At 36.0% G+C, this 23,047-nt stretch overlaps 5 protein-coding genes across 10 annotated transcripts; 3 read left to right on the top strand and 2 right to left on the bottom strand.

The window, feature by feature from the left end:
- The first annotated feature begins 471 nt into the window (after nt 1-471).
- LOC103841781 (cytochrome b561 and DOMON domain-containing protein At5g48750) lies at nt 472-2,192 on the top strand. Its single transcript, XM_009118344.3, has one exon. The coding sequence runs from the start codon at nt 520-522 to the stop codon at nt 1,813-1,815; it is 1,296 nt and encodes a 431-aa protein (XP_009116592.1). The 5' UTR covers nt 472-519; the 3' UTR covers nt 1,816-2,192.
- A 440-nt stretch (nt 2,193-2,632) lies between these two features.
- Nucleotides 2,633-4,851, top strand: LOC103841782 (PTI1-like tyrosine-protein kinase 3). Of its 5 annotated transcripts, none has more exons than XM_033280111.1 (5): nt 2,686-2,884; nt 3,076-3,201; nt 3,300-4,123; nt 4,201-4,420; nt 4,524-4,851. In XM_033280111.1, exons 3-5 carry the CDS (start codon nt 3,384-3,386, stop codon nt 4,653-4,655), a joined length of 1,092 nt encoding a protein of 363 aa, XP_033136002.1. In that variant the 5' UTR covers nt 2,686-2,884; nt 3,076-3,201; nt 3,300-3,383; the 3' UTR covers nt 4,656-4,851. The 5 variants fall into 5 exon arrangements, with proteins under 5 accessions (XP_009116597.1, XP_033136002.1, XP_009116595.1 ...); XM_009118347.3 differs by having other exon boundaries at nt 3,076-3,098; XM_009118349.3 differs by lacking the exon at nt 3,076-3,201 and having other exon boundaries at nt 2,633-2,884.
- A 142-nt stretch (nt 4,852-4,993) lies between these two features.
- Nucleotides 4,994-9,248, bottom strand: LOC103841783 (CMP-sialic acid transporter 3). Of its 2 annotated transcripts, XM_009118350.3 has the most exons (15): nt 8,964-9,247; nt 8,648-8,804; nt 8,447-8,563; nt 8,135-8,191; nt 7,772-7,849; nt 7,462-7,566; nt 7,196-7,318; nt 6,972-7,049; nt 6,549-6,618; nt 6,300-6,407; nt 5,989-6,122; nt 5,812-5,894; nt 5,617-5,662; nt 5,452-5,517; nt 4,994-5,257 (listed from the first exon to the last, which is right to left on the bottom strand). In XM_009118350.3, exons 2-14 carry the CDS (start codon nt 8,780-8,782, stop codon nt 5,467-5,469), a joined length of 1,185 nt encoding a protein of 394 aa, XP_009116598.1. In that variant the 5' UTR covers nt 8,783-8,804; nt 8,964-9,247; the 3' UTR covers nt 4,994-5,257; nt 5,452-5,466. The 2 variants fall into 2 exon arrangements, 1 of the variants encoding a protein (XP_009116598.1); XR_004451436.1 differs by having other exon boundaries at nt 5,452-5,662; nt 8,964-9,248.
- A 2,536-nt stretch (nt 9,249-11,784) lies between these two features.
- LOC103841784 (tetrapyrrole-binding protein, chloroplastic) lies at nt 11,785-12,735 on the bottom strand. The gene has a single exon (XM_009118351.3). The coding sequence runs from the start codon at nt 12,667-12,669 to the stop codon at nt 11,899-11,901; it is 771 nt and encodes a 256-aa protein (XP_009116599.1). The 5' UTR covers nt 12,670-12,735; the 3' UTR covers nt 11,785-11,898.
- A 1,664-nt stretch (nt 12,736-14,399) lies between these two features.
- On the top strand, nt 14,400-22,685 carry LOC103841785 (eIF-2-alpha kinase GCN2). The gene is made up of 29 exons (XM_009118352.3): nt 14,400-14,946; nt 15,029-15,109; nt 15,181-15,240; nt 15,310-15,415; nt 15,562-15,666; nt 15,824-16,219; nt 16,324-16,464; nt 16,540-16,626; nt 16,755-16,841; nt 16,925-17,036; nt 17,247-17,364; nt 17,758-17,812; nt 18,035-18,204; nt 18,479-18,663; nt 18,960-19,108; nt 19,228-19,477; nt 19,666-19,939; nt 20,016-20,109; nt 20,283-20,363; nt 20,463-20,519; nt 20,603-20,734; nt 20,828-20,911; nt 20,981-21,089; nt 21,160-21,296; nt 21,406-21,513; nt 21,727-21,812; nt 21,894-21,996; nt 22,095-22,223; nt 22,321-22,685. The coding sequence occupies exons 1-29, from the start codon at nt 14,822-14,824 to the stop codon at nt 22,429-22,431; spliced, it is 3,732 nt and encodes a 1,243-aa protein (XP_009116600.2). The 5' UTR covers nt 14,400-14,821; the 3' UTR covers nt 22,432-22,685.
- Nucleotides 22,686-23,047: the final 362 nt, after the last annotated feature.

The following is a 23,047-nucleotide window of genomic DNA, read 5'->3' on the forward strand; positions in this document are numbered from 1 at the left end:
CAACGTATTTATTATGTAATTATGGATTGCAAATAAAAAGATAATGATTTGATTTTGTTTCTCGTCTAATTGTATTGGATGAGATAAACATGATAATCATACATGAATTTGTATCTTATAAATAGTGTAGAAAATATCACAATACCGACATTCTAAATTGTAGAGTTTATTTGAAAATTACTGCATATTTTAAATTAAAAATAATATATAATTTTTTTAAAGGAAAAGGTCAAACTTCATTCCAAATTAGAAAGCGAGTAAGAATAAGATAAAGATGTAGAGAATATTATTTTGATTAACAACCCGCTAATTAAAGGATCATAAATATGGAAACAAAGATAAAAGGAAAATAGGAAAAAGGAAATTACAACAAAAATAGCACTATAAATATGCAGCAATAAGGCAAAAGCTTTCTGCTACTCGGAAAAAAACAAAGCCTCTTATTACTTTGTGCAACTCACTCTGTGCCTTCATAAAAATTCATTAAGCTTCGTGTTCTCCAAGCAAATCATCAACATCATGTCTTTATCTTCAAGAGCCATTCTAGTCGTTCTGTGCTTTCTGTTCTTGTCGGCTCCACTCTTTACGTCGGCAACAACAACAACAACAGATCAAACACTTCAGCCTCGATGTGAATCTCACATCTTCAACAACGGAAAACATTACCGTTCATGCAAGGATCTTCCCGTGTTAGACTCGTTCCTACACTTCAGTTATGCTCGAGAAACCGGAGTTCTCGATGTTGCTTACCGCCATGCCAATCTTGAGGCTTCTAGTTGGATCGCTTGGGCCATAAACCCAACCAAAAAAGGCATGTTAGGCGCTCAAGCTCTCGTGGCTTTTCGTAACACAACATGTGGCGTCATGCGTGCTTATACTTCAAACATTAATAGCTACGCTACTATGCTTCAAGAGTCTCCTCTTAGCTTTCGTGTAACGCAAGTATCCGCCGAGTATCTTGATGGAGAGATGACGATATTCGCAACTATGGTGCTGCCTCCTAACACAACCGTAGTGAATCACTTATGGCAAGACGGTCCGTTGAAGGAAGGAGATAGACTTGGGATGCACGCTATGAGTGGAGATCATCTCAAATCCATGTCTACTTTGGATTTGCTTTCCGGGCAAGTCACTGAGACCAAATCATCAGTTAATGGAAACATGTTGTTGGTCAAGCGAATCCATGGATTAGTAAACACAGTGAGTTGGGGGATTCTCATGCCTATTGGAGTTATGGCAGCACGTTACATGAAGACCTACGAGACATTAGATCCCACATGGTTCTACGTACACGTCGTTTGTCAGCTCACCGGATACTTAGCCGGTCTTCTCGGAGGTCTTGGAACAGCGATCTACATGGCACGGCATACCGGGATGAGAAGTACGGCGCATACCGTGATAGGGATTTTAATATTCTGTTTAGGGTTCTTGCAGATACTTGCGCTCAAAGCAAGACCGGGTAAAGACCACAGATACAGAACATATTGGAACTGGTATCATCACACGATGGGATACGTGGTGGTTGTGCTGAGCGTGTACAACATATACAAAGGGTTTGTTATATTGCAACCTGGAAGTGGATGGAAGATCGCTTACACTGCTATCATCTGTGCTATTGGAGCGTTTGCAATTGTGATGGAGATCTTGCAGTTCAAGAAGAGATGGGGTAGCTTGTTTGTGAAGAAATCGGAAGACATACAAGAAGCTAATCAAAGTGCTTCTAAGAAGGAGATTTTGAAGTTTATGAACAGATGGGGTGACAAGACACCGGAAGACCTAGAAGCTAATCAAAGTGCTTCCACTGAAGTGGTCTAGTTTTATTTTTTTTCCATGTTGCTGTCTTAGACAACTCGTGTTTGACCATTCTTTATATTCTTGTACGTGTATACGATTCAGTTCTGATCAATAAAAGTTGTTTAAAGTTGAATATTCAAATAAGAATTTTCAGGAATTTAAATAGACCAATAAATTGTTTCCAAGGAGAAAATTTTCAATACTGACCATAACTGATTGCGCCAGTAACATTTGAGTGAGGAACGATTGTGTTGTGAATAGATTTGTATGACTGATAGATCATGAGGCTGCTGAGTAACGGTAACAAACCTTTAAAACCTAAACCCATAAAAGAAGCTTTAACATTTTTTTTTACCAGCTTAAAAGATGTAAACACACTACAAACACAATCAAAATCATGCTGGTTGGATAGAGAGATCATCAGACATGAGTTGTATCGTTGCTTTCTTCACAGAAGACTTCTTGTGTTATTTATCCCACAGAAAGTCACTCTAGACTGGAACGGTGAAGCCATCTGAGTTCGAGTTCTGACCAGAATTAAAATTTTGGCACCGTCGGGAATATGGGACCGACATATGGACCGATAACGTAGGCCGATAACACGTGGCTAATCTAGATCAACTTCGATGGAGGCCAAAATATTCCTGAATAATTCAAGAAAAACTCTGGACTGTTACTATTTCTTGCAGATCAACACGTTGAAAAAACGCAAAAGACGCGCCAAAAAAGTCAATGATTATAGAATGTTCATCGAGAAGATGATGTTGACAGAAAGCAATTAAGCTACAGAACAAGAAGAAGACACTAAAAATATCTTTTAATATTAAATAATAGTGAAAAATGATATCTTTGTCGAAGATTTTCCTTGAACGCGGTTTTGCATCTCTGTCTCCCCTCCTTCCTTATATATCCCTCTGTCCACTTATCCAATTCCTCGCGTCTGTTTCTTCTCTCTAATCTCTAGTTTTTTTTGGGTCAATCTTCTTCTCTCTAAACTAACAAAACACAACAATACAACCAACATTTTCATACACAGATAGATACTCATTACACGACACCAAGGGGTAAAGCGAAAAGACATACTTTACAGGTAACTTTGTTTTGTCTTTTTTGGCGACAAGTGTGTCTATTCTTAATCATTCCTCTCTGTTTCTCCTTTGCTTTTTACACATTCTCTGAGCTGTTTTTTTCTTTTTTAATATCTGTTTCTTGTTTTTCTACCGAAATATCCTAAATTGATTGGTTCCGTCTCTCTCTTTGTAACTCTGTCTATGGATTCAGATTATCATCGACGTGGTCTGGCGGTAAGATTTATATCCAAAAGCTTTGATTTTTTTTCCTCAAAACTCTCTCTATTTTCCAAACTGGTGTTCTTAGAGTATAATCAGCTCGTGGGTTTGTGTAAAGGTCTTAACTTTATCATGAATCTCGAATCAATACGCTCTATAAGATTAGATCAATCAAGAAACTTACTTTTTGGCTCTGTAATGATATGACATTTGCAGGCGAACGATACTTCACCAGGCTACTTTGTTCGGCTTGATAAACCAAGAGCTGTAGACGATCTCTACATAGGCAAGAGAGGGAAGATGCGTAGGTGGTTGTGCTGCGTTTGCCACGTCGAAGAGCCTTACCATTCTCCTGAAAATGAGCATCTGAGAAGCCCTAAGGACTATAATGATAAGGATAAGAAACCACAGGCTGCTGTGAAGCCTGATGTGTTAAAGGAGCCTCCAGCTATTGATGTCCCTGCGTTGTCATTAGATGAGCTGAAAGAGAAGACTGATAACTTTGGATCAAAGGTGTTGATCGGTGAAGGATCATACGGAAGAGCTTACTACGCAACTTTGGAAGATGGCAAAGCCGTGGCGATCAAGAAGCTTGATAACGCAGCTGAGCCTGAATCGAACTTTGAGTTCTTGACTCAGGTCTCGAGAGTCTCTAAGCTGCGGAATGAGAATTTCGTTCAGCTGTTTGGTTACTGCGTTGAAGGGAACCTTCGTATACTTGCGTATGAGTTTGCTACGATGGGATCTTTACATGATGTTTTACACGGGAGGAAAGGAGTTCAAGGAGCGCAGCCAGGTCCAGCTCTTGATTGGATCCAACGGGTGAGAATAGCAGTTGATGCGGCTAAGGGACTTGAGTATTTACATGAGAAGGTTCAGCCTGCGGTGATACATAGAGATGTTCGGTCTAGCAATGTGCTTCTCTTTGAAGAGTTTAAAGCCAAGATTGCTGATTTTAATTTGTCGAATCAGTCTCCTGATATGGCTGCTCGTCTTCATTCCACTAGAGTTTTGGGAACGTTTGGTTACCATGCACCAGAGTAATGATTGTTTCTGAATCAACAAACAGTTCTTGAGGAAGTAGAGATTGTTAACTTTTAGTGTTTTGGTGTTGCAGGTATGCTATGACTGGTCAGCTGACTCAGAAGAGTGATGTTTATAGTTTTGGTGTGGTGCTTTTGGAGCTCTTGACGGGTAGAAAGCCTGTTGATCATACAATGCCTCGTGGCCAACAAAGTCTTGTCACTTGGGCCACTCCAAGGCTGAGTGAAGACAAAGTGAAGCAATGTGTTGATCCCAAACTCAAAGGAGAGTATCCTCCTAAAGCTGTTGCAAAGGTAAAAAAAAAAGCTTCATGTTTCTTTATGGTTTCATCTCTAAAAACTTTTGAGGCTAGTAGTCATGTAATGTTTTCTTCTCTTCTTTTTTTTGTGTGTTTAGCTTGCGGCTGTTGCAGCCTTGTGTGTGCAATACGAATCAGAGTTTAGGCCGAACATGAGCATTGTGGTTAAAGCTCTACAACCTTTGTTGAGGTCAGCAACACCAGCAGCTGCTCCATCCCAGGAAATTTAATTCTTCTATGTTATAATGGGAGATTGGTTTCTGTTTCATATGTTGCCATACCATGCATACATATTCATACCAAACAAATATATTCTCAATACTTCTTATATGTATTACGGTTATAAGTAGTGTGTTGGTGCCTCTTGACAATTGTTTGGTGGAGTCATTTGATTCTTATAATTCTATTTATTCGTGATTTTTCATTTTTGAGTTTTTTCTTCTTTACTTTTCAGTTTTCTCATACAATTCACCAAATATTCAATTCAACACAGGTCTGGCAATGTTAGGTATTCAACAGATTGCAGAGCATCATATCACCCAAGACACTTTACTACGAACCCACTGCCTGAAAAATATGCTATATATTGTATAACCAAAGAATACAAATATTATTATATCAAAAATACATATATCACTTAAACCAAGTTTGCTCACTCTATCTGAAGACAACACAAAAGCTATAGACATGAGAGGTTCTTACAACGAAGTTAAACAGACTCTTGAGAGTATTAAGAGTTGGTCTCATCAAAGTTTGCTTTCATCTATCATGCTGGTATGCGACCCTTTTCTAGAATATTCTCGGCCAAAAATAATTCCTCGGAACCAAAATCCTGCAGAGACAAGGTGCAAAAAGTAGATGATTCTCCATATTCATAACATTCAGGTTTTGGTAGAGTAAATCAAATTTTTCTGCAACCTAGATTGGTTCTAGAGGTTTCTTTGGTAAGAATATATCTAGATGATGGATGATTAGAGCTTGAAAGGCAATCTATATGATCAAGTTGGGTGAGAGTTTGTGACATACTTTTAATAAGCTTTTTCATCTGGGAAGAAGCGGCATTCTGTCGTCAGTGACACCGCGGTGAGTAGCCTGAATACACATACAATGACAAAAAAAGACTGATAAACATTAGTGTCGATCTAACTTGGGACAAGTACAAGAAACTGGATTCGCAAATTTATTCTTAACCTCTTCATTTGCTCCTGCGGCCATGTTGATGAATGAGTCATTAGCCCTGAAGGAAATAACAGAGAGGTAAAAGAAGTTAACTGAAGTAAATACGGCAAATGTATCCGTTACATGACTGACTGCTTATTAAGAGATGTCTGAACAAGATTTGATAAACACAGTAACTGATAAACAAGTATGTATATTGACACTAACCTGTGAGCATCCTTTGCATTGCCTAATTCTATGCTCCCGTTCTGTTGTTGCTCGTCTTTCACTTTGGCAAGGGGTGAAAAGAACTAAACACAATTGGGACGATAAGTAAATTTTACAGAAAAGAGATTATTAAGTTAATTTTAATCACCAATGTTATGGTTCGTATGGGGGTTTTACCTGGTGCATTGAAATGAAAACGATAGAAATTCCAAGAAGGAAGTTCATGGTTATAACATGTCCAAAGAGTGCTGCAGATGCTATCCCGGTAAATATTGTGGCAACTGTGGATGAATATTTCTTCAATATTGTATCTGAAAGCATCAAAGATATGTTAAAAAGAATCCTGCTTTTAAGATCAAATACCCTTGAGATTTGTGAATATATATAACAAAAATTCACAATCTCCAGCTATGTTAGAAAAGTATATACACTCAAGCAAACTAATTCATAAAATTTGGTGAATCTAACAAACTTAGTCTCAGTATTACCTGCATACTTGAAGAAAAAGGAGGATAGAATCCCTTGTGCTGCATTGTTCATTATTAGAAACACGGTTGCTCTAGAGTGTCCTTGTAGGATGTCAAAGCTTTCAGGACCTGTTGTCAGTGATAGTTTTCTCAGCAATGCATATTCATCTTGAAGTGTTCAGGATTATCTCGTAGGATTTTCAAAAGCTATTATGGTGCTTAAAACGTATTATTTTCTTCCACGCCCACTTTTAAAATAAATGCACATACCTTTGTATATAACAGTTGCAAGTATCCCAAGAAAGTTGAATATCGCACCATAGCCATACAGAAATAAGTTCTGCAACAGAAAAAAATACCCAATAAGATGATGCAAAAAAGATAAACAAAGAAGAAGACAACACATGTAGAAGACTATGATCCTAGAATTTGACATTACCAAGAACCTGAGCTATGTACCCTAAGATGAGGAACTTTTGCCATAACTAGATCAGAAAACAGAGCACAAAGTTCAACAACCCAAGGCTCTTTGCTTCTAAAGTGATGTAGCAAGATACATGAAATAAATGGCTAGTTCCATTCCATCAACAATACACAGCACATAATTTCCAAAACATTACAACATGTTCCATATTACCACAAGCATATCATTCCCTGTTGCAGGACCAAAAAAATGCATCAGAACTCTCTAACCTGTAGATAAATGCTTGTGTCATACTGACTCTTCAGAGCATACTCGTTGAAGACAGATGCCATCGATGGGACAGTGACCTGCATGTGAATTTTAAAATTAGACTCTCGCATTAGTCTTGAATTATAACTAAATGCATCAACAGCAAAGCATGAGAGTGTAAATTATGTGCACTGAACCACTTTATACCTTCAACTTAATATAAGCACGAGATGAAGAAACTTACAAAGATAACAGTACAGATGTATGCACCCGTAGCAAGAGGAATTCCAATGGCAGTAGCACCTTCAGGAAGAGAACGCAGCTGATTTACACTAATCCCTATCAGCAACAGAGCAAGTGCTTCCCACTACCAAAATTAAAGATAAGTAGGATTTGAGCAGTATGATTATGAAAACATACAAAATTCAATCGAGAGTAAGAGGTAACTTTAATAATGTCTAATACTGAAAACCAGTACGCATAGAACAAATCAGAATAACTGAACCTCACCTGAATGACGGAAAACCGCCGCTTCATTACCATCTTCAACAGAAGAGCAATGACCAGAACCTTTAGATTGCTAAGCATCTTCACAGTAGCAGGATTGAAATATAGCTGGAACAGTATAAATTTTCAGTACTGTGTGAAATTAAAAATGTATGACCAAAAGAAAGATAGAACCGAATAGTATCAGCCTAGAAGGGCAGATAAATAAACCCTCTGCAATGCACAATGTAAGAAAAATGCTATTCTCATAAAGCCAAAACCTCAGACAATAGACCTACGTATGCCAAAATGAGAAAAAGACAAGTCAATGCACCTGCATTGTGAACTTGAGGTAGTTATTAATTGCATACAACAGGGCTGGAACCGCAAGAAGCACATTATTTCGAGCTGCCTGCAAAATAGGCTCGTGTAAATACGAATTGCCTTATAAATAGTCAACCAAATGAACTTAAAAGTTTGAACTCATTGGCATATATCTCCAGTAACATCCACTTTCAAAATCTAACAAAACCCAATGAACTGTAGAAAAGAAGGTGATACGGAGAAAAGATACGTGTATGAGTTATGCCAATCGATCATGTAACGAAAGGTCAAGCAGCTAGCTTTTCAAATATGAGATCTGATACAGAATCTATGCAATGGATTAGACTCCCTTTAATTGACAAAGAAGCAGTACCTGGACAAATGTTGAAACAGAGAGAAGAGGCTTCTCTCCAACTTTTTGGTGTTTGGCCTACAATTTGAACACAAACACTCAAGTATTAATAGACCGTCTACAGAAACGCGAGAGACTCGAGAAAAGAGTAGTAATTTGGAAATAAAGAAACCAACTTTATGAACAGAACTTAATGGAATCTTTTTAACAACATCAAAACTTGCAAAAACTTGGCCAGAGTTCATGAACTTCTACTACTTTCCATCTTCTAATACAAGCACAACAGGCTCTAGACACTAGAGTGTAGACGTTGAAGTCAATTCAGAAACATACCTGGATCAAAAGCATAACAATCGCAAAAACAACTTTTGCAATCTCTGTCAAGAAGTTGACACTAATAGGACTGAAGTTGAACTTCCCATCCACCTTCGACATGTACACCAATATAGGCTGCAAAAAAAAAAAAAAAAAGTATGCAACTTTTAAGTGATTCTGATATTAAAAAATATCATGGCAAGCGAGATGGTTCATCACCTGTAGACCAACAAACATGCAATCACCAACAACCAAAAGCACATTGAGGACTCGCTGTTTCGAAGTCACCCTAATCTTGTGATCATCATAAGCCCTCGAAACCAGCTTCGAACGACACACACTGCACTCAACCATCTCTCGTAGAGATTGAGCCAACCTGATAAAAACAGAAACTGGAATCAATTATCATAACCAAGATGCAAACTTTAATCAAAAGGAATCGAATCAGATCTCTATTAAAAATCAAAACTTTGGATCTAAGCAGCTATTATTATCAGAGTATCGAAATGTTCGTGACGAGATTGATTAGACTAACCTCAATTGACCTAACCGATAACGTTCACCTCAGGCACGGGGCGTATGATCTTCCCACGCGGATCCGCAGCTCGACTTGAATCAGTGATCCTCTCGTCGCTCTGAATTGTGGAATTGAACGAGATCTAGAACTCTCTGAGTGCTTCAGTACCGGAACAAAGGAGATTGAATGAGTGGGTCGTTCGTTGTTCACAAATGCTCTCTCTCTCTCTCTCTCTCTCTCTCTCTCTCTCTCTCTCTCTCTCTCTCTCTGTTTGTTGCTTATAAGACCTTTTTGCTTTGATTTCACAACAAACCTATTCGTTTCTATTTAAACACAGGAATTAAATTAAAAAGAGATTAGCTAGTATTAATACCTTAATTAAAACTAGTTTTTTCAGAAGATTTTTATTGGTACAGGTTTGTAAGAATGTGCCTAATTTATTTATTTTTAAAAATTTCTTTTAAGGAAAGCTATCTAAAATGCGTGATTAAATTTTTAGTATATTTTTTTCCTGATATTTCTGTTTATGTTAACAAAAATACAGTTTCATTGTATGTGAGAGTAAAAACAAATTGAATTGCAATGCTAATGACAACATATTTTTGAGAAATAAAGCTAGCAACAGTGATTTTGGTTTGGTTGATTATAATGAACACAACTTCTTTTACTATGATTTTTAGATATCCTTCAAGATTATATGAAAAGTGAAATTTTAAAAATTATTTATGTGTCATCACTAGGTAGTCATCACTATATTTTTTTCCAAAAAAAAACTACATGGCTTAGTATATGTGAGATGGCTTTTTTTTTGTTGACATATACAATTTTAATAATTATGACAAGATTTCTAAATAAAATATAATTAATTTGGCTATAAATATGAAATTTTGATTTATTGTAAAAACATAAATAAATTAATGAAAAAAAATTTAATTATGAAAATACTTCTAAATAAATATAATTAAATTAGTTTACCTACCATAAATGAATTTAATAAAGCTAAAGAATTGTTAAGCTAAAAATGAAAGACTAAATATCATATTTTTAATTATAATCTTAAATTTTTAATTTTTTCAACCGAAAAATAACAATTGAAATTTTTACTAAATTCTAAGTTTTATTATTGCTTAAAATTTAATTATCAAAAAGACTAAAAAAAAGACCTAAGAGTTTTCCAAATAGTCTTTTTTTTAGTTGATGACAAAAAAAAAGGACAATTTGGAAAACTCTTAGGTCTTACATAATAATGTTGAAAGTAACATAACAACATTATTGGATACTAATAGACAGTTATACTTCCACTGAAAATTCATTACCGGGTTGTTTCAAAGCTATATGTAGCTCTCTCTTTTTTTCTGGTTGGTATGTGACACAGCTTCATTAACCAGATGGTTTATTGCACACCCTACAGCTCTTCCTTCTCAGTTCTCACCCTTGGAGTATACCCATTTATCCACTGCTTATAGTTAGAGGTGCAGTTTGTGTTTCCTTGCCGGAGCCAATTCTATCTTTACCAGAGACAGTTTAACTAATTTAAACTATAATCTCAATGCTGATCAGCTTTTTTTTTTTTTTTTTTTTTTTTTGCTGATCAGCTTATGTTCAAGATATTAGGCATCAACCCCAGACCACCAGGCTTCTCTCAAGTAGATTCTGAATCAGTAAACTCAGTTGCTTAGCTAAACAGAATGTTACAAAGGGTCTATCAATTACCATTGATTAGATTATGTGTATTTGAGACACCAAGAAGCTTAGCTTTGTTTTCTATGTAACATTCTATGATTTTGTGAAACCTCTATTCTCGTTTCTGTTTAAGTGTTTCAAGCTGACTAGGGAGAAGTCAAGTTTACTAATGCAGAAAGAAATTAGAGTACATATGCTTACGACAGCAAGTTTCACCATTGTTTTTTTTCTGACATCAAATGCTTGATGGCCTACTTTTGCTTTCACCTATTTTTATTGTTCGCTCAGTATGCAAAGACACATGACCTTCAAATGGCTCATGTTTAGCAAGTGCCAGAGCTGTCCAACCTGCTACAGTTGTGAACGATGCGCCCAGAGATTTGGTATTCCATCTTTTATCTTCTCTTATGGGCGCTTTGAGTTCTTGAATCCTCAGTGAAACATCTCATAACTGACATCGCTTCTCCTAACTAAACTTTTGAATCTTGATCATAAACTGAGTGATTCTATATGCTTGTGCTTACTTTCTTGGTTTTTCAATATCTAGGCGGATGCTTGTATAGCATGACACAATCAATGCCTTCTTGTGACGACCTGACGACTCTACCCATGTGCCCAGAAACTAGTCATTATCATTGAGACATATGTTAATGAAATTAGAGTTTAGACACCAATACACCCTCCCTTTTATATACGCATGCATTATCCCAAAAAATATATTAGTGAAATTAGAGTTTATAACTTTATCTTGTGGTTTTAGAATGCTACTTGAAAATTTGCTCTTCTTTGATGATCATGCCATGTTTTTACATGCACAATTCTACATACTTATGCATATGAGTAAACGTTTATTCATTTAAAACCACACAGTGACAGAAAGCATCTATCCACATCAACTGTAACCTGTGTGGCCTACCTTGAGAATTAACTACAAGGCTACAGAAGCAGCAACGTACTTTAAATCTCTTTCACACATTAAGGTGCAGCTTACTTGAACAGAGCCAAACCCCACACCTTTTGTATTCATTCATCAAATCAGTAAAGAGTACACAAACAAGTGAAGGGTCTTTAATGGACAGCTAGAGTTTGAAGCTGTTTCATTTTCATCTGTCTGAGTTTCATGGTCTTAATATTATTAGTTCTTATAAATTTCACATTGATAAACCAATAAAGACCTTAGGTTTATATTCATTAACTAATGATTTGATCATGTTCATACATTCATAATCCCATTGGGAAGCAAATATAAATTAAAAAAAAAAAAAAGACATCAGAAGCTGTAATCAGTTTTAAACACTGTCGTGTCTTTTGTCTTTGCTTTACCACCCACACCTCTGTTCTCAGCTTCTCCCGCTTCCTCGATGTCATCGCCATCTATCTCAAACGCAGGATGGCTCAAAACGCATTTCAGAAGCTGCGTTCCTCTTAACGCGTTTGTGAGCGGCAAGTGTCCAAGAGGCGTTTCGTCGTTAAGCTCCCACTGGAACTCGTCAGGGAAAGCTCTGTAGTTGTACTGAACCACCTCCGTATCGAGAAGCTTCATCCACTCGACTTTAATAAAGAATCTCGTGAAGTCTTTCTTGACTTTCAACCAGAGTTTGCGTTGCACGCTGTATCCGAACCTCCCGTCGCTGTGTTTGGTCCAGAGGTTGTCGATGGCTTGAAGATCTTGGACGGAGATAGATTTCACCTCGGAGAAGAAGACGTAGCCGCGTTTCACGGCGGCTTCTCCGGCTATCTGGATGAGAAGGCGACGGGTTTCTTCGTCTGCTTTTCGGAAGTCTTGGTTGGTGAGGTGGGTCGCTAGGACGTCGAACTCGGTGGAGGTTTCTGCGGTTACGGAGGAGGCGTTTGTGGTGAGAGCGGCGGAGAAGACGGAGGAGGAGGAGGAGGAGCAGATGAGTGAGGAGAATGTGGCGGTGGAGGAGGGGTGTTTGAGGGAGAGAGAAGATGGTACGACGTGAGACTGGGGATGGAGATTGTGACGGTGGTAAGAAGAGGAGGAGTGGTGGTGGTGTTGGAGAGAGTTTGTGGTGGCCATTGATGGAGGGAGAGAGAGAGAGAGGAGTCACGTCAGGAAGGTAGAGAGTGAAGGTGGAGAGTTTAAAGAAGAGTGAGAAAGATAAGGTGTGGAAAATCAGGAAAGACTAGGCGGGGTTGATTCTGATTGGTCACTTTTGGGTCAGGTCTGATTCTCTTTTTCTAATACTTTCATCTGCCTCTGAATGTAAAAATCACTCATTCTTATTTTAATGTGAGAAAATAGATTTATGTTTGTTTTCTCCCCACTAATTTCTAAAGGATAGTAATCTATTCTATTAAATTAGGAACATGACCTATTGATATATGTTTAGTCCAACTATTATTTTTCACATGATCTACTTAAAAAGACAAATATTTTATAACTGCATGAAAATTAAACAAACTCTATCTCGGTAACTACCTTCTATTGGTCAATACATATTTTTTGTAACCTCCTAACCAAAATTATCGGTGGCCACCTCTTTTTAATATTATATTAGCCAACAATTATATATTATGTAACAATTATTCAAACGAAAATATAGCAACAATTATCGGTGATCATCCTTATTGCTGCAGCAAAAGTTTTCTTCTTAATAGTATGTTTCCAAATTTTGGCCCTTTTTATTATATTTTTGTACCTAAGATATAAAAACTCTTTTAAACTAATTCAGAAATGGCATTTTTAGTTCAAAAAAAAAACAATTGTTCCTTCCTTTTGGGTTTATACCTTCTTTTTTGTCATTTCTTTTGGGTTTATTCCAAAATTAAGTTTACTCCTTTCGACAGTATTTCACCCAATTTTTTATCTTTTTGTGTTATTAAATAATTTCAATCTGTTTCTTTTTAGAATTTTAACCTTTTATTTAATTAATATAACACGTTATTTTATATAATTATGTACACAGTTAGATTATTGACATATATTTCTATAATGATATATTAATTATTCCTCATAATATTGGTTAAGAAGTATAAAATGTAGTTATTATATTATAGATACTTTATATTTGTTAAGAAATACAAAATAAAACACTTATAGTAACACTTATAGTAACACTTATAGTAGTTTCACTTTTTCTTTTAAAAAAACACTTATAATATATGATTACAAGAAAAACACATATATAAAAATTAAATTTCTCAAAAAAATTAAATCAAAAGAAAATTTAAGTAGATCAAGTGAAAATAATAGTTGGACTAAACATATATCAATAGGTAATGTTTCCAATTTAATAGAATAGATAAATCACAAATATTATTACATAAAAATATAAGTATAAAATTATTCAAAAAAACAATTAAAACAAAAAATATACCCGCCCTTTGAAGAACGGGTCAAAATCTAGTGTATATATATTTTTCAATGATAGATTTGATGTCTATTGTAATTCGCATTTCTCACTTTTTAATTGTTTAATGAAAAATTTTATAATCTCATAAATATAAGTGGAATTATTGGTTGTTTATTTTTATGGATTTAAAAATGTAAAATAAACTGGATAGTATATATTGATTATATTTTAAATTATGATTTATTGGTTCTATAATTTCTAATTATTTAGCAATAAATTTTATTTTAGAATAAATTTATATATTTGTAAATAATTGGTTAAATATACAAACAATCAAAAATGAAGATTTTTTTTTTCAAAATTATACATACTAATTAAATTTAAATATTAGATATAAATGTTAAAATTGTTAAATTTTTTTAATTTTTATATATTTCCAAATTAATTAAGATAAATAATGAATAATACTCTTTCATTGAACAAAAGAATTGCATTAAAACAATTAGCTGTAAGGCTTATGGGCCTAAAATGAACTCATAGACTATTGGATATAGCTAGGCCCATTATTGAGTCAGAACTTTCGCCGCCGTTTAGAGGGTCTCTATGATGGAGAAAGAAAGAGATGTACACTGGCGCCATCTTTGAAGAAAGAGCAGCCGATGCTTTTGTTCATCAGTCAGACTCATATAAACTGATCCATCGACAGCAATTCTACGCAGTAGAAAAGGAAACTCATCCGTAGTTTTTCAAATTCTTAGATCGAGATTGCTTAGCGGCAGCTGTGAGAGAGACGGAGAAGAGGTTTTGGGTTTTAGCAGTGGTGATTCCGTTGAGGATCGGAGGAGAAGGGTTTTCGATTGAGTTTAGGGGAGAGTAATGGGTCGGAGTACGAAGAAGAAGAAGAAACGTGGAGGTCATAGCGGGAGAAGAGGTCAGCTGAAGGACCATGGATCTAACGATGATGAGGATAACGAACTTCTCTCCGAGGAGATCACTGCTCTGTAAAGTTTATCTCTTTCGTTTCGGATGAATTGAGATTTATCAAAGGCAATGTGATGATTGATTTTTGTTTTTTTTTTTCAGGTCTGCGATATTTCAGGAAGACTGCAAAGTCGTCTCTTCTTCTAGCTCAACTTCGCCTCCTCAAATAGTTATTAAACTCAGGTTTGTTTGCATTCAAGTGTTTTACGTGCTGTGATGTTTCTTCTTGTGATGATTCATTGTTATCCGAGCAGGCCTTACTCTAAAGATATGGGGTATGAGGACACTGACATCTCCGCTACGCTTTTAGTTAGGTGTGTATCTTCTTTCTCAATCTTATGACATTAGTTAAGTTGTTGTTCTGATTAGATTTTTTCTTGTAGATGCTTACCGGGGTATCCTTACAAGTGCCCCAAGCTGCAGATTACTCCGGAACAAGGGTTGACAACAGCTGATGCGGAGAAGCTTCTATCTCTTCTTCAGGACCAGGTTTGTTATTTGTGCAAATCAAGACATTTTCTTTATTGTGCATAGAAGTTTCAGATTTGGACTATGAAGTCTATGAGCAATGATTTTTAGTCACATGTGCTCTTTGCTGACATAAGATACTCAAAAGTATATATTTTTATATGTAGGCAAGTTCCAATGCTCGTGAAGGTCGGGTTATGATATTCAACTTGGTGGAGGCTGCTCAAGAGTTTTTATCCGAAATCATTCCTGACAGTCATGATGAGGAAACTGTAAGTATATTCACACCCAAGTTACTGAATATTTCATGGTGTTGATTCAGGGTATCATTGTTAATGGGGTTCTACTGCTAGTGCATAAGAAAATTTATTGCATCTTTTATGTGTTTGCATTGGTCTTGTAAATTTATTTTCACTATTTCTTCTGAAGGTTTCAAGCTTGACTACACATCCAGGCGCTCAGTTCATTGAGGAAGCTGTGCTTTCAAATAAAGCAAAACCTTCTTCTGTTGGACCTTTTGTATATGGCTTTATAGACCTGTTTAGTGGATTGGAAGATTCAAGGAATTGGAGTCTGAATCTAGATGAAAATAGAGGAGTCGTTTCTACAGTACAACCACACCCACTAGAAGCTTCAAGAATTTTGCATGAGAAGCCGGACAAGAGTCTGAAGCGATCTGAAGACCACGCTAAAGAAGAAGTTGCATTGCCTTCTCCTATTGCGAAACCAAATACTCTTGAAGGGGGTAATGTTGATGATACAAGCACTTCTTCTTTTGACTCAAGTAGCTCGACTGAAGATGGATTTATCCAAAATCAGAAGAAGGTGAGGAGATGTCTATATGTTTCATCTTAATCCCTTGATTTTTAAAGATACATATGAGACACTACTTTAGAATAGTCTAATGGAAGTGTTTCATTTTTTTTCAGAAATCGTTTTTCAGATCAAATATCCAAGATGATACAACTGATGATGACAACAATCAATCCGAAAGTGAGTCGGAGTCATGGTCTTCTGCTTCCTCAGCTCAAGATCAAGTGCCTCAAATTAGCAAGCAAGATCTATTAATGGTATTGTTTTTTTTTTCTCTACATTATTAAATATTAACGTATCTCTGATCTAAGCGTTTTCTTTTATTATTACAGGTCCATCTACTCCGAGTTGCTTGCTCTTCCAAAGGGCCTTTGGCTGAGGCATTGCCTCAGATAACCGATGAACTGCATCAGCTTGGTGTAAGTCTGTTACAATAATTTGAACTTTCAATTATCAGTTTCAATATTGGCTTCATTTTGTTAGCAGAATCTCTTCCTTTTTTCCTCAACTCCTGTTAAATGGTTATAGTTTTCTTAAACAACAACAGATATTGTCTGAAGGGGTGTTAGATTTAGCTTCCAAGCCATCTCCAGACTTCAATAGAACTTTTGAAGATGTATTCAATCAAAACATGGTGCGTATCCTTTGGCACACTTAGTGGTTACTATTTATCTATTTGAATATCAAATAATGCATCCCATCGATGTTATCTTTTAGGCCTCAACCCGAGTTCCTCAGTTTTGGGAGCAACCTTCTGATTTTGGCAAGGCAAATGCGTCACTTCCAAGTTCGCGGTATCTTAATGATTTTGAAGAGTTGAAACCCCTTGGTATATTCTCCATTGTGCTTTTCTTTCTCCTTTTAGTTTCGAATGTGGATATATGTATGTGAGATGATGTCAACTTGATCAAATTTGATACCATCTTTGCACAAGGGCTTATAAGACACTAACCATAGCCATTGCTAAAGTTATGCTCACATCTGGACAGTTTTGTAGGTATTATTCTTCTTTCTCTATGCTAAAACACTTTGTTGACAGGTCAAGGTGGGTTTGGTCACGTAGTGTTGTGCAAAAATAAATTGGATGGAAGACAATATGCAGTAAAGAAAATTCGACTGAAGGACAAAGAGATACCTGCCGACAACCGGATAGTTCGGTAAGGGAAAAATAGTTCATAGTGAATGCCTTTGCGAAGAAAATATTTACATAAAGCAATTTGAAGGTCTATGTACCATCTTGGGTAATTTCTGTGTTTACATCAGCTAAATACTGTGCCATATGGCAAAGGCTTTCTATAATCTTTTAGCAATTGTAGGAGTAGGAGATATGCGGATTAACATGTTCTTCATCAGGATCTCTCTTTTGCTGCAAGCTTTGTTTACTTGCAACTATCTATGCTGCAAACAAGGCTTTATGGCATTGGCTTTTTAAAACTCTATTATAGGCTGTTATTGACGTTGTATCTGTTGAGCATTTTACGCTTTTATTGGATGGTTTACAGTATGATGCTAATTTTTTTTTTTGTATCTGCTTGTTGTGAGCTACTCAGAGAAGTAGCAACACTTTCCCGCTTGCAGCATCAGCATGTTGTACGTTATTATCAGGTAAAGGTTCTTTTATGCTCATCCTTACTTTCTACTTCTCAATGACTACACTCAGTGAGATTTGTGCATATTGGACATCAGCCATGTGTACCTACGCAGTACATATTGTATCTGTCCGTATTTCACCATAATGGAATTTCTTATGGAATTTCTGCTGCTGTCATAGTGATATGTTCTTGCCTATGTTCTGTTTGATACTGATTCTATATTTGATGGAAATAGGCCTGGTTCGAATCAGGGGTTGCTGATCCTTATGCTGGCGCAAATTGGGGATCAAAAACTGTAGGGAGCTCAATGTTCAGCTACTCAGGTGCGGTGTCAACTGAAATTCCTGAGCAGGACAATAAGCTTGAGTCTACTTATCTGTATATCCAAATGGAGTATTGTCCCAGGTAAATGGTTTAAAATCTTAGTTAAATTCTTATGGTTTCATTCCATCCATATCCTAGGCATTGTGATTTATGTAAGTTATTTCTAAGTTTCTTATTGTCTTTGCCTACTCAGTTACATATTTTTGAAGAGTAAAATGTTTAAAATGTATAATATTTATATGAAATCAGTTTGCGGATCAGTAGATTTATGTGTGTTATTATTTTCTGTAGTATAACTTTTGTTCAGAGTTTGTATATTACCTTCTTACTTCTCTTGTTTCATATTATGTTCAAGGACTCTGCGGCAGGTTTTTGAATCATATAATCACTTCGACAAAGATTTTGCATGGCATTTAATTCGCCAAATTGTCGAAGGCTTAGCTCATATCCATGGACAAGGGATAATTCATCGAGATTTTACACCTAATAACATTTTCTTTGACGCGCGGAATGATGTCAAAATTGGGGATTTTGGTCTTGGTATGCTTCCATGCTTAATGCTTTTCTTTAATTTAATTTTTTGTATGTTTGTGGTCACATGCGTCTCTATGTTAGGTTTTAGCTCTCTAATAGTGTAACAAAGGCAGGTTCACTGCCATGCTAGATTTTTTGTGTTCTATTATCTCAAGTGGTGAGCATATTAGACTTATGAGTTTTACCAACTATATTGTTCAAGTCTTGGATTAAACGAATCAACTTAGTCATTTCATTATATTGGGATTATTTGACTCTCATATGGAAAACATAAATAATACATGCATTTTTAACCTTGTCAGCAAAGTTCTTGAAGCTCGAACAGTTGGATCAAGATGGGGGCTTCTCTACGGATGTGGCTGGAAGCGGAGTTGATAGTACTGGTCAAGCTGGTACTTACTTTTACACAGCACCTGAAATTGAACAAAGTTGGCCTAAGATCGATGAAAAGGTTGGTAGTTGTTGGTGTTTTAGCTGACTTTCATCCAAGAAATGTTTGAATATGTTTTTTATTTTGCTACTCAATGAATTTTTGCTCCTTTGTTTCTAAATGATGTTTTTGAATTACAGGCTGACATGTATAGCTTAGGGGTTGTGTTTTTCGAACTTTGGCACCCTTTTGGAACCGCCATGGAGAGGCACGTTATTTTAACTAATTTAAAGCTGAAAGGAGAACTACCTCTCAAATGGGTAAATGAGTTTCCCGAACAGGCTTCTCTACTGCGACGTTTGCTGTCTCCAAGTCCATCTAATCGCCCCTCTGCCACAGAACTTCTTCGGCATGCATTCCCTCCCCGAATGGAATCTGAGTTACTGGACAGTGAGTTCTCTACTACCACCAGTTTATATGTTATTTTTCTCTTACACCATAGTCTTGATCTTTCTAGGTCTAGTCAATGTTAGTAGTCTGTGTGTTCTGTTTTTTATGACCTCAAAGTGGTATCCTTTACTTTGACTTCTTTTGGATGAGCATCAACATCAAGTAACCCTTTCTTTTCTGAATTTCAGATATCCTAAGAATAATGCAAACTTCTGAAGATTCAAGTGTTTATGATAGAGTAGTAAATGTGATATTTGATGAAGAAGTATTGGAGACGAAGTGCCATCAGTCTAGTGGATCAAGAGTTTGTGCAGATGATAGTTATGTTCAGTACACTGAGATGGATACCGAGCTTCGTGATTATGTTGTTGAAATCACAAAGGAAGTCTTTAGGCAGCATTGTGCGAAACATCTAGAGGTCATCCCAATGCGTTTGCTTAGTGATTGCCCCGAATATAGCAGGTATACATCTTACTTACTAGTTTCCATTATTTGACACCCAAATTAGATTTTTTATCAACTTTTTTTACCTCTGAAGGAAAACTGTAAAACTTTTGAGCAATGGAGGAGATATGCTTGAACTATGCTATGAGCTACGACTGCCTTTTGTGCATTGGATCAGCGCAAATCAGGTCCAGTTTTGTTCTTTATATGGTTCTAATGTTGCTTGTGTGTGTTTTTCTATAGGATTTAAGTGCTCAGCATGATCCCAAGTTGTAAATATGTTTAAATCTTGAATGCTAGTTTACAAGAGACTTTGTATTTGCTAATACACGTACTGACATACTTTGGTTTTGGAATGCAGAAATCCTCATTCAAGCGATATGAGATTTCTCATGTCTACAGGAGAGCAATTGGCCACTCTCCACCAAATCCTTGTCTTCAGGTATTGTGCTCGGTCACTCCTTTTCCCATTTTACCTTTTTAGTTTCTCTGTGATAAGGAGCATGTGCTTACAAATGTTTTGACGTTTGATTGTTAATAGGCGGACTTTGACATTGTTGGAGGTACAACATCTCTGACAGAGGCAGAGATTCTCAAGGTTCGAAGTTCTTTATCAAACATTAAAAATATAGATAGCCTCAGTCTCCATTTTAATATTGTTGGAGTCTACCAACTTTGCAGGTGATAGTGGACATCACAACCCACATCTTTCATCGTGGATCTTGTGATATTCATTTGAATCATGGAGATTTGCTGGATGCGATTTGGTCTTGGGCAGGGATAAAGGCAGAGCATAGGCGAAAGGTTGCAGAGGTATGGTTATTGTTAGTTCAAGGATAAGGCTCATTGTTTCAATGGCTTTTTTTTTTGTTAGTGTCCTAACCATTTCTTTTTCCTGTTCTGAAGCTTCTTTCCATGATGGGATCCTTACGTCCTCAGTCATCTGAGAGGAAGCTAAAATGGGTTTTCATAAGGCGTCAACTTCTGCAGGTTTGATAATCATATCACAAATCAAAATTGTAGTTTTATGCGTCTTACTCGAAATTTTCTGCTTGCCAGGAGTTGAAGTTACCTGAAGCTGTTGTCAATAGGCTTCAGACTGTTGCTTCAAGGTTTTGTGGAGCTGCAGATCAAGCACTTCCTCGTTTAAGGGGGGCTCTACGCGCTGGTTCGATCTAACCTCTTACTTCCTATAAATTTGTGTACCTGATTAAATTATTGGTTTCACTTCGCTGCAGATAGACCTACACGCAAGGCACTTGATGAGTTGTCAAACCTCTTAACCTACTTGAGAGTCTGGAGAATAGAAGAACATGTTCATATTGATCCTCTGATGCCACCTACCGAAAGTTATCACCGGAATTTGTTCTTTCAGGTACAAGAGAATGTAGCTTTTGAATGTTTGTCTAATATTTATAAGACAAATCTCTGTTTATCAGTATCAAAGCTAATTTGCTAACTCCCGAACTAATACGATTTGCCAGGTTTTCTTAACCAAAGAAAATAGCACTGGGACATCTAATGATGGCGTTTTACTTGCTGTTGGTGGTCGTTATGATTATTTGGTTCATCAAGTGTGTGATCGTGAATATGTAAGTTCTTTCTAAGTACGCTTATCTTTCATGAAAATTAATTAGGATATCTATCATTGATTATGATTACTAATATAAATAAGATACTTAAGGTTTTTGAACAAATAGATAGCTGAAACCGAGAAAATGAATGAATCTTTAACCTCTTATAAAATGATATCACTATGAAATGGTAAAACTGATTACTGACGTTTTCTCTGTTACGGCATCCAGAAAATGAATCTCCCTGGTGCTGTTGGCGTCAGTCTTGCACTGGAGACAATATTTCAGCATCTTCCTATGGATCTAAGGCCTGTTAGGTGCGTTGTTACTTTCTGCATCTCTTCTCATGATCTAAAACGGAAGAACCTGACTCATCCATAATCTGTATTGAGCTGCAGAAATGAAGTCAACACCAGTGTACTTGTTTGTTCAAGAGGAGGTGGCGGTTTACTGGTCCAGCGCATGGAACTAGTTGCGGAACTATGGGAAAAAAGTATAAAGGTAAAAAAGCTTGCATGTTTCGTCTTTTCATTATATCTAAGTGGTGATAACGTTTGTTTTAACATCTAATAATGTGTCTGTATATTATATTTTGGCAGGCTGAGTTTGTTCCAACACCTGATCCAAGTCTTACAGAGCAGTATGAATATGCAAACGAACATGAAATCAAATGTCTAGTGATTATCACAGAGCCTGGTGTGACTCAAAATCAAATAGAGTTTGTAAAGGTAAAAAAAAAAAGAACACGACCTGTGATTAAACCTTAGTAAACATTTGACTTGGAAGAAACTTGTGACAACGACTCTGGACATTTGCCTTTTGCAGGTTCGGCACCTTGAGTTGAAGAAGGAGAAAGTGGTACAAAGAGAAGAACTTGTTAGATTCCTGCTGGCTGCAATGGCTGTTCAGTTTAGAAACCCCTCCGTTTGGAGCTAAAGAGAGTAAAGAAAGATCTAACTTTTGTTTTCACTTTTGCTTGATGAAAATTATTTACACTCAGATCACAGTTTTTGATCATTCACCATCTTGTATATATTGGTCTCGGTTAGTTGTTTGATTCTCTTGCAAAATAGTTAAAGAAAATGGTTAGGAATCTGATTGTTTAATATTAAATATATACAATATTTAACATAAGTATGTAATTTATATTTTAGGACATATTTTCAGTGATATTTTACTTTTAATCTTAATTTTTATTATTGTAATAATCTATATTTATATCAATATTTCCAATAAGAATGAGAGAAGTTTGCTATAATATATATTCTTTTAAAACTAAGGTATAAAATAATATTTGCCTTTTAAAATGTTTTCTTGCATATATTTTTTAAAACTAATTATAACCACTTATTTTCTGACAATTATAACAACTTCATTTATTTATTTTTCTAATTAATTTGGTTTCATTTATTAGTACAAAATAGAATTTTATCTATGTTTAAGTGTTTTTCTTATATCTTTTACATTTTATTTTCACTCTTTTTAATTAGTTCATTAATTATATTTATCATAATAATTAAATAATATTTATTTTACGTGTTAATCAAAATAA

This window comes from Brassica rapa, chromosome A09 (genome assembly GCF_000309985.2).
Source record: "Brassica rapa cultivar Chiifu-401-42 chromosome A09, CAAS_Brap_v3.01, whole genome shotgun sequence".
Classification (NCBI taxonomy): domain Eukaryota; kingdom Viridiplantae; phylum Streptophyta; class Magnoliopsida; order Brassicales; family Brassicaceae; genus Brassica; species Brassica rapa.

Bases quoted from the DNA above. Each gene is read 5' to 3' on its own strand.
- LOC103841781 (XM_009118344.3), top strand. From the start codon at position 520: ATGTCTTTATCTTCAAGAGCCATTCTAGTCGTTCTGTGCTTTCTGTTC.
- LOC103841782 (XM_009118345.3), top strand. From the start codon at position 3,066: ATGGATTCAGATTATCATCGACGTGGTCTGGCG. The intron at 4,124-4,200 runs GTAATGATTGTT...TTGGTGTTGCAG, and splicing joins TTTGGTTACCATGCACCAGA to GTATGCTATGACTGGTCAGC. The intron at 4,421-4,523 runs GTAAAAAAAAAA...TTGTGTGTTTAG, and splicing joins CTCCTAAAGCTGTTGCAAAG to CTTGCGGCTGTTGCAGCCTT.
- LOC103841783 (XM_009118350.3), bottom strand. From the start codon at position 8,782: ATGGTTGAGTGCAGTGTGTGTCGTTCGAAGCTGGTTTCGAGGGCTTAT. The intron at 7,850-8,134 runs GTACTGCTTCTT...CCTATTTTGCAG, and splicing joins CTGTTTCAACATTTGTCCAG to GCAGCTCGAAATAATGTGCT. The intron at 6,408-6,548 runs GTATGTGCATTT...CACTGACAACAG, and splicing joins TGCAACTGTTATATACAAAG to GTCCTGAAAGCTTTGACATC.
- LOC103841784 (XM_009118351.3), bottom strand. From the start codon at position 12,669: ATGGCCACCACAAACTCTCTCCAACACCACCACCACTCCTCCTCTTCT.
- LOC103841785 (XM_009118352.3), top strand. From the start codon at position 14,822: ATGGGTCGGAGTACGAAGAAGAAGAAGAAACGTGGAGGTCATAGCGGG. The intron at 14,947-15,028 runs GTAAAGTTTATC...TTTTTTTTTCAG, and splicing joins TCCGAGGAGATCACTGCTCT to GTCTGCGATATTTCAGGAAG. The intron at 18,664-18,959 runs GTATGCTTCCAT...TAACCTTGTCAG, and splicing joins AATTGGGGATTTTGGTCTTG to CAAAGTTCTTGAAGCTCGAA.